Raw genomic sequence first — 9,984 nt, forward strand, 5'->3', positions numbered from 1 at the left:
TTTGTTGTCGGATTGCTCTGGCTAGGACTTCAAGTACTATATTGAATAGGTAGGGAGAAAGTGGGCAGCCTTGCCTAGTCCCAGATTTTAGTGGGATTTCGGTGCAGGGTTTATGATTAGCCTACATCTTCTCTTGCTTTCTGTATCATTCATTCTAAGCTCAATTATGCTTTGGTGGCAGTTATTTTCCCAGATCTCAGTGCCCTTACATATGACTATCTCTTGCTGAGGCTGAACCAGAGCAGCCTAATGTGAGCTCTCTGGTCATCCCTTTCTTTTCCAACAGCCAGGCTGACTCATTTGTCTCTGACTGTGTCCTTCCTACTAGTGAAAATGCTGACAAGACCATAGAGAGCTGAAGTGTGGCCCTTTATGGCTTGTTCTGATCCTAAGAATGATCTAGGAAGCCTGCTTACATACAAAGCGTACCCACATGGGTGCAGCACCATACACACATGCACAGAGCAGCTTCACTCACTGTCCTCGACCTGGCCATTCTTCCCACCTCCAGTTCTCTGCCTTTAAGTACACTGCTTAGAACTGGATTGATGTGTGCGTGTGCGTGTGTGCGTGTGTGCGCGCGCGTGTGTGTGTGTGTGTGTGTGTGTGTGTGTGTGTGTGTGTGTGTGTGTATGGCATCACCTGCACCTATTATGAGAGAACAAGTCTAGTCTCACTCCTCTACTGTCTGTTCTTCAGGTTAGTGGCTTTTTAAAAAAGCATCTTGGGATGAGTTAATTTCAAATATATTTGTTACTATTTGTTTTAAATGGATGATCTTTTTCTTTGTTCACTTTTCTGTTGACCTCTATGTAAGGAAGCCTCTGTGTCTTGTTTTTTCTTGTTGATCTGCCATTCTTCTGCCTGTATCCTCCCCACCATTGTGAGTTAACAGGTCTGTTGGGGTGTTTGCTGGCTAAGGGGAAAGGACAGGTGTGTATGTTCAGGGAATGTGTGTAATAAGTGAGTCTGTGGGTATTGGTTCTTTATGTACATTCTCTACTGCAGTACATATGTTAATCTTAAGTCAGTGGTTTTCCAGGTTAGTGCTTGTATTTCACAAAACTCAAAGGCTAACAAACATCTTTAAGTCTATTTTGCTATGATTGTATGTGTCTCAATACTGCTTTGTTTGACCAGAAGTTATTTATACTCTTAAATTCTAAATTATTCTTTCTCTAAAGTTTAAAAAAAAAATTCTCTCCCCCAAAATCTCATAATTATCAGTGTTTTCATATTCAGAATACAGGGAATTTTTTTATGGAATTTCAAGTGAAAAACGTTCCTTCAGAAAGAATTGCAACCCAGAAGATCCTATCTGTAATAGGAGAGTGCCTTGACAATTTTGGCCCTGGCTGTGTGGGTGTTCAGAAGATACTCAATGCTCGATGTCCACTGGTGAGATTTTCCCATCAGGGCTCCGGATTCCAGTGTGATCTGACTGCTAACAATAGGTATGACCTGGTAAACAAACTCACTTAGATGTGACTGTGTTGTTAGCTCAACTCTTGTTTACAAACAGTAGCTCAGAGCTCTTTTACACATACTTCAATACTGATTGGTTTCTTTTGTTTAATATGAACTCACTAAATGGGGCATAATGGCACATATCTATAATCCCCGTACTGAAGAGTATGAGTCAAGAGGATTGTAATTGTCACTGCTTTTAAGAATGTTGCATTGGAACTTTATATGACCCAGCACAAGGCAAGGCCTGGGCCAAGTAGTGGGAGTGGGTGGGTAAGGGAGCAGAGGTGGGGGAAGGGGCATAGGGATAGCATTTGAAATGTAAATAAAGAAAATAATAATACAAAAAAGAAAAAAAAAGAATGTTGCATTGGCAGTGAATGTGTTTGATGTTCAAGCATTTACATTGAATTGAATATTGGGAATGCGTAGCTGGTTTGGCTTTGAGACAGTGTTTGATGTAACTCAGGATGGACTCCAGCTTACTTTATAGGTGACTGTTCTTCCCCTCCTCGTCCCCACACTCCTACCTCCCATGTAGACTGATTTGCAGGTGTTTGCCACCAAGCCTGCCAGCATAATGCTTTGGTTTAATCATGGTATTCAAAATGTAGGCAGAAACAGTGAGATATTTAGATCTGTTCCCAGATGTGTCTTTTATTTGACCCTTGTGTCTTAACTTGGGGTTTGAAGTTCTTATTTTTAACTTTTCTGTTTTGAAGTATTGCTTTGAAAAGTTCCGAACTCCTTTATATATATGGCTCCCTGGATTCGAGAGTCAGAGCTTTGGTGTTCAGTGTGCGATGCTGGGCTCGGGCACATTCGTTAACAAGCAGTATTCCTGGTGCTTGGATTACAAACTTCTCCTTAACGGTGATGGTCATCTTTTTCCTCCAGAGAAGATCACCTCCCATTCTTCCAACTCTGGATTCCCTAAAGTCCATAGCAGGTAAGACCAGAAGTGACTTTCTCTCTTTTTGACACTGGGTAGACATTTACCCTGTAGAGTCAAAGCACATATATTTGTAAGTCATGTCATTTATGTCTTTATTTTTAAATCTAAAGATACATGGATATAAATTTTAATTCTGATTCCATATTGTAAGTACTGTGTGTATATGTGTTCACCATCAGTCATAAAAACTGGTGCTGTCAAGCTAGGCCTTTGGAATTGAGAGTTGTGCCTTATTTATGTCTATCGGCAACTTGTTTATCATAGCCTTACAAGAGCTGGAGCATCTCACCTAGTTGACCTAGTCTGAGATGAAGTTGAAAACCAACTTGGGTCCAGCTCTAGATCTGATCACAGTTCCCAGACTTTCCAGATTCTGTCCTTTCCAGACTGCACTGTGGTGTCTGAAACTGCTTCTGATTTTGTAAAGATTCTCAGTGTACTTAAATTTGAGTTTAAAATTAGTACTAGATATATAGTGTTTTAAATTCAGCGTGCTCTTTATGTTATGAATTAATTGAAATTTTGATAGCTTGCTAGAAGAGATGGAAAAATATTCTAATCTGTAAAAGGAAGATAATTTAGGGGGACATATGTACCATTGTGCATGTTGCTCTAAGGTAATTCTTAAGTGTTTGTGAATGATCTTCTCTGTTTAAAATAACCCTGAAAGGAATTTTATTCCTGTACAATGAGTTGTGAACTGCGTGTTAGTGTTTAAAACCATCTGCTTTCTAAGCTACAATATCCTCTGCCAGTCTTCCCTATGTGTTCCCATACCCATCTACACTATGATTGTTCTCATAAGGTTTTTTGTTTTTTTTTTTTCTTTATTAAATGTTTGCCTGGAATGTGCTTTCTCTTCTCTCAGACTAAATTATCTCTCTCTGCTACCTTCCCTTAATTCAAATCAGAAGTTCCTGGAAATGCAACAGATGTTAGTATAGTTCACAACTGAGCTAAGAAAAAGCTGAGTTGGTTGGTTGCCAGAGGGTCAACAGGGTGGAGTGGGACTTGGTCTCAGGTCCTAAACTTGAAACAGAAGGCAGCAGCCTTGCCTGAGGCCCCTCCTCCCTGGCATCCTTCATTCACGAAGTATTTAGTGACTGCATGTGTCAGATAGACAGTTTCCAATAGCTAACAAACTAGAAAGGTAAGACATAAGCAAAATGAAGGTAGATTCTCATCAATGAACAACTTGTAAACATTCCTTCTTATTCCGCTCCTGCTGGGTACACTGATGTTTTAAAATTGAGAAGTCATCCTATCATGGAGCTCTTGGGATCTGGAAACTGTTTTTAAATTGGAAGCATGTTTTTCATACTATATATTTTGACTATGGTTTTCCCTCCCCAACTCCTCCCAGATGCTCTCCACTTCCACACTAACCCTTGTCCACAGCTTTTTTTGACTCAGAATACAAACAGGCAGCTTTAAAAAGTAAGATAAAGTAAAAGCATACATACAAATAGAAAAAGCTGCTGAAGAAAAAGCACAAGTAACACACACAAATGCCGAGACACACATTTGCACACACAGAAAACACGTAAAAACAAAATTGGAAAGCATAATATATAAGCAAAAGATCTGTAAGAAGAAAAAATGTCCAGACATTGTGAGACAAAAGACCTCCATAGATAACACAGTTTGTTTTATGTTAGCCATCTACTACTAGGTGTGGTTTGTGTACCCAGTGAGACTGATTGGTCATCAATTGGAGATAGCTTCTGATAGACTAGGAGTGGGGACTTGTGTCTCATTTCCCTCAGCCCTGGGTCCCCATCTAGCTTAGTTAGACCTGTGTAGGCCCTGTGCATGCTGCTATGGTCTCTGTGAGTCCTTATGTGATTCAGTCCTGTTGTGTCTATAAGGCTTTGTCTCCTTGATGTCTCCATTCTCTCTGTCTCTTAAGATCCTTCTGCCTCCTCTTTGGAGGAGTTCCCTGAGCCCTAAGGGGAGGAATTTGATGAAGCTATGTAGATGATGTCTTCAGGAGTAGGCCTTATTATCAGTTTGTATAGAGTAACCAATAGCCTTGGCAGTAGCCTGGGTTGTTTAGGGGTTTCCATGGGGCCCCTTTGTTAATAATGTTATAAATCAGAGACACTTCCTGAGGGTAGGGCACAGCTGCTGAAAGACAGTGAATATATATATATAAAAGTACCACGGGCTGGCCTCAGTTGGTCCCTCAACCCTGTGGGAGAAATCAGGGTCCTGGTACTCAGGTGGGCAAGAAGTTGGCAAATGACAGACATGAACACCAGAGAGTGCTGGATCTGAATGTAATTTCTCAAAGTGAGCGTCAGACTTATAATGTAGAAGAAAAACAAGTTAGACGAATACATCAGTCAAGGTACATCGAGATGCAAATTGGTTCTTTACACAAAACAGAGAAGTGCATTCATAAAAGGGTACAGGAACCAGGCAGTGTTTACAACTGAGCTAAGATTAGCCCTATCTAAAGTCAACTATTCTTAGGAGCCAGGTGAAAGGGCTAATATGCCCAGGTGCAATTCTAGTCTATTGTTTACCCCACCACCAGGGGTCCCTTAGTAAATACTTAATTATGTATTCCTCTGGGCCTAGTGAAAAACATCCACCAGTAGAGTTCCATTCTGCTAACCTTTTCATGAATAATACAGCACTCTAGTTCCTCCTTAAAACACAACCCACCTTCTTTCTACTATTATGTAATGTAGTCTGCCATTCCTGACTGTAATGAGAATTCTAAGTTTACTTTGTTGAACTAGCCCTGAGATTTCTAACTCCTATCCAGCAAACTACAATGCCTGATTTCTTTCACTATCAACACTGGAGGCGTTTTATCTGAATGAGTAACATTCTTATGAAATTCCAAGCCCAGGATCAGCTCAACAACTTCCTAGGATATTGGGTATTGGCGTAGGCCAGGAAGCAATGTTCAATCTAACTTAGCTATTTGTCCAATCATTTCTTGGGGGCACCTATAATAAAACAATACTGAAGGAAAGCACACAGAACCATTCACCAACTATTTCAAGGAAAATCTTTGAAACACATCTGTGTCACAAAAAAATGTAATATTTATGTTCTGAGCATGGTGACACATTCATTAATCCCAGCACTTGGGAGGCAGAGGCAGGCAAATCTCTGAATTTGAGACCAGCGTGGTTTACAAAGTAAATTGCAGAACAGCCAGAGCTACACAGAGAAACCCTGTCTCAGAATGGGGGATACACACACACACACACATACACACACACAAACACTCTCTCTCTCTCTCTCTCTCTCTCTCTCTCTCTCTCATACTAAATATATATAATCTGTTGTTACTTCACATTTTAAAGTGTGTGTGTGTGTGTGTGTGTGTGTGTTTATTTCAAAGAAGTAAAAGTGTTTATATAGCTGGGTGGTAATGTGTTGACTTTGTGTTGTTTTGGGCATTTTGTGTTGTTATGGCTTTGGGCATGTGGTAAGGCTGCACACAGTAGTGGAGGATACATGGGAATTTTATAGGATATAGACATGTGCCCGGTTCTGCAAGACTTAAGCAACAGGGGTCTCGAGGAAGGAAGAAACAAGGACAAATTTGGGCTCAGGAGGCTGGAAGGAAGAAGACAAGACAAAAAATTCTGTTCAAGTCTCAGTTTACTCTAGGGAAACAGGGCTTAAAAAGCTTGTTGCTTGGTTACACAATAATGTAACTGGAATGTCCCATTGTAAAAAGTCCAGAAAGGAATGTCCTCATTATAAAAGGTCCGGAAAGTCTCCTATCATTAAATGTCCCAAGTCAATTACAGGAACTAAAGCAAGACAGTGGAAGAAATCAAAGAGTGTTAGTTAATAGATGATGGCCCAGGGACAAGGTGAAGGCTGAGATGCCAGGGGCATTTGGACCCCTACAGACATGAGCAAAAGAGGAAGAGGTGTGTCCCTCTGTTTCTTCCCTTCAAGGGCATTTATGTCCTCAATATGTGTTTACCACCTCCCAGGATCACCAAGCTGAGAATAAGTTTCACACATGGGCCTTTGGGGGACACTCCAGATTCAAACTGGAACAGTAGAACACATAACATTGCAAGGGAAATATCTCAATAATGTAGATAAAGTAAATAAAGTAAAAAACATAAGAAAAGAGAGAGAATTGAAGGAACCTTATCTCTTTCCAGTTTTCCCTTGGGAATTATAGACATCCACAGTCATTCAGATTATAAAGTGTCTGCTATAGAATAGATACGGTTGTGGGTCAAATGAGAAGAGGGATAATCACAGGAGAGTGGTCTTTTTATTCCTAAACTGGGGCAGTCTGGTGACATGCCTATAATCAAAATGCAGTCAGGTAAGTTTCAGTAGAGGATGGCTTATATTAGGAAATAATCAAACAGGAGGCAGCTGCTGATCAGCCTTGTGAGATTGGAGTTGTTTTTGAGAACCATCGTGTAGGGTACCTGGTAGATTTTTTGTGTAGGGTACCTGTGGACTTACCAAAAATAAGGAAAATGACTCCATCTCAAGATAAATGCTAGTAGGAAAGTGAATGCCTGGTTTAATATAGTCTTAGTTTGTTTCTTGAATTACTAAATTCTCATCACTCTGGATTTCCTCATTTGATAAATTAACAATTTTTAAACCTTTTAGAACAGCTAGTTTGAATCATTAAAAACTGCCTGTTTTCATTTATAAGTAGAAAATTCATTACTTCAAAAGATGGGTTAAAATCTTTTGAGTTGCTAGACTGTAATTTTAGTACAGTGAAGGAAATGCAGCATTGTGTCTACTGTTGTGTAATCATTTCAAATCCTTTGTAAGTGGAGTTGGAAAACTATGAACTAAACTACATAGAACACAACTAAGGATAGTACATTGGAATTTAACTGGGCTAATTCATAGTTCTGAAGGAGGAATACTTTACAGGATGAAATTCTCTTTCTGTGTATTTAAGATGCTGAAGATAGATGTATTCTAGAGGGGAACAATTGTACATTCATCCAGGATGTGAATAAAATTCAACCTTCTGGAAACACAGAAACATTAGGTGAGTCTTTCTCCTTTTTTTCTTGTTCCTTCTTGGGTTCTGACAGATTTTCTTCTAATTTTAACTTTTTTTTTTTTTTTTTTTTTTTTTTTTTTTTTGCAGAATTACTAATAAAGGAATTTTTTGAGTATTTTGGCAATTTCGCTTTCAATAAAAATTCCATAAACATTCGACAGGTAAAGACTGTAAGCTTTTGTTATAAACTGGTTGCTGCTATACTAGTGTTATCATTTGATTCATTTTTAAAGCATTTTAATGAATGCTTAGATCGTAGTAACAATCTTGAGGTAGAACTGAGATGGGCTGTGGCACTTGACTGAGCTCACCATCCATGGAGCTGCAAGAAGAGGAGGCAACTCTGGCATCTGATGTTGTCACAGTACATGGTCTATTCTTAATGCTAAGACTGTATCCTTTAAGATGTAGAATAGCAACGCTGGAGTTTACACATAGTTGTTTAAACTGAAGATGTGCCCAGTGGAAGAACTTGTCTTATTTTTAAGACAGGTTTTGTCATGTACACCCAGATTGGCCTTGGACTTGGGGGACTTTTGCCTCCACAACCCAGTGCTGGGATTGCAGGCTACTACCTGATTCCAAGTCTCAAGGCTAGATAGATCTGACTGCTTCCCTCAGTTTAGCAGTTGAGGCTTAATTTAGTACATGCCACTTTACAAAGATTGACTTCATTTATATTATCTCTCACCCTCCGTCCCTCTTCCATCTCTTGATTCAGACCCTTCTCTTTTTAAGTAGAAGTTGTGTTATGTAAAGAGGGTTTTTTATTGATGACCTAGTCCAGATTCCTGTCACCTAAGCATTGACATCGTCATCCATAGATCATTAATCTAAGTAATTGTCTTCAGAGAATACTTGTAAACTATGTGGGACAAGAAACAGCCTGGTCATGTCTGCATTCATATAAATGCATATGTACCTAAAACCCTTGGGAAAGCAGTTCTTGACTCTGTGACTTATGTTGATCTTGTGTTCCTGGCAGCGAAGTCCTTACATATGTCTGTCTTCTCTGTTGTGGTCTGTAGGGAAGGGAACAAAACAAGCCTGATTCCTCTCCTCTATACATTCAGAATCCTTTTGAAACATCTCTCAACATAAGCAAAAATGTGAATCAGAACCAGCTACAAAAATTTGTGGAATTGGCAAGAGACAGTGCCTGGATTTTGGAACAGGAAGATAAGAATCAGCCTCCTTCTTCGAGTAGGCAACCCTGGGGACTGGCTGCCCTCCTGCTGCCACCTGGGGCAGGCCACACATCTCTCTCTCGGAAGAAGAAGAAAAAGCTGATGAGTGAAAACGTCAAACACTTATTAGCATCCATAAAAAGTAACATCCCCGACAGTTCCACAGACAGCAGTGGAAAGAGAACACTTAGTCCATAGGCCTGATGGCAACCTTTGGGACTTCTGGGAAGAACTGCCACTAAACGTTCATAGGCCTTAGCATTTATATATCTGATGTCATCATCCTTTAACTTGATTTGAAGTTCTGGATATTTCCTTCCGATCAGGTGGAGTTTAGTAAAATATCCGTGGCAAAAAATTTGCAAAAGGCATATTTGAACTCTGCAAAGTGAATGATAAAATGAATTTTATCAGCAACCTGGTTGATACTTCTGTCAGTCTCTAGTTGAAAATCATTTCAAAACCCTTTCAGTTATGTTCTTATATAGGTGATGAATGCAATAAAGCGCCAAAATTTGATAGTACTCTTTAGTATCTATTTTCTATTTTTCAAAGTTCTCTTATTAGGTATTTTGTCTTCCAATTAGTATATAAAGCAATGGGCTTGTATCCCATCCGGCTTTTTATGCAGACTTTGTCTTTGTTGATTTTGATTTTCCTGCCCCTTCCATCCCCTCTCCCCTTTTTCTTCCCCCACTAGCCCTCAGTTGGGCTCTGCTTCATGTATGAGTGGCTGTTCTACTACTCCTTCTCCCAAGAGGTCCCCAGAGTTTCATGCATGCTTCACACATAATATCAAAAGAGAACCCAGAAAGCATTTTTGTCTGACATGATTGGATCACTAGGGTAGGTAGGCAGGGAGCGGGGATTATCCCAGGAATGGAAAGGAGTCAGGAATGAACGTGTCAGAGACCAGGAGATCTACATCGCTGCTTAAGAGTTGAGCAAGGCTATTGTGCTGCTTTGTTTTTTGCTTGCTTGTTTGTTTGTTTCCTCTTTTGTTTTGTTTTCCAATTTGATTAGAACCTAGACATATCTGGGAGAAGGGAATTTTCATTGAGAAAATGCTTCTATAAGATTGGCCTGTAGACAGGTCTGTGGGACATTTTCTTGAACTGCCACTAAATGTTCATAGGCCTTAACATTTATATATCTGATGTCATCATTCTTTTACTTGATCTGAAGTTCTGGGTATTTCCTTCCAATCAAGTACCTGAAATCTGAAGCATGCTGGTCCCAGCATTTTGGATTAGCAATGCTCAACCTGTGCCGTAGGTTGAAACAATAGGTTGTTGTTTTGTCTGGCTTTATTTTGCAGTGTTGAGCATTGAGGACTTACCATGATACAT

General features: G+C 39.7%; 1 protein-coding gene across 3 annotated transcripts in view; it reads left to right on the top strand.

The window, feature by feature from the left end:
• Positions 1-9,649, top strand: part of Mtpap (mitochondrial poly(A) polymerase) — a 22,209-nt gene extending 12,560 nt beyond the window's left edge. For 2 of the 3 annotated variants that reach the window (XM_029547173.1, XM_021215009.2), the window contains exons 5-9: positions 1,243-1,454; positions 2,190-2,416; positions 7,341-7,433; positions 7,536-7,609; positions 8,477-9,649. In XM_029547173.1, coding sequence (XP_029403033.1) covers positions 1,243-1,454; positions 2,190-2,416; positions 7,341-7,433; positions 7,536-7,609; positions 8,477-8,833 — 963 coding nt within the window. In that variant the 3' untranslated portion in view covers positions 8,834-9,649. The remainder of the gene's footprint in view (positions 1-1,242; positions 1,455-2,189; positions 2,417-7,340; positions 7,434-7,535; positions 7,610-8,476) is intronic. The other variant, XM_029547172.1, reaches the window with a different exon arrangement.
• The last annotated feature ends 335 nt before the right edge of the window (positions 9,650-9,984 follow it).

Source organism: Mus pahari, chromosome 15 (assembly GCF_900095145.1).
Source record: "Mus pahari chromosome 15, PAHARI_EIJ_v1.1, whole genome shotgun sequence".
Classification (NCBI taxonomy): domain Eukaryota; kingdom Metazoa; phylum Chordata; class Mammalia; order Rodentia; family Muridae; genus Mus; species Mus pahari.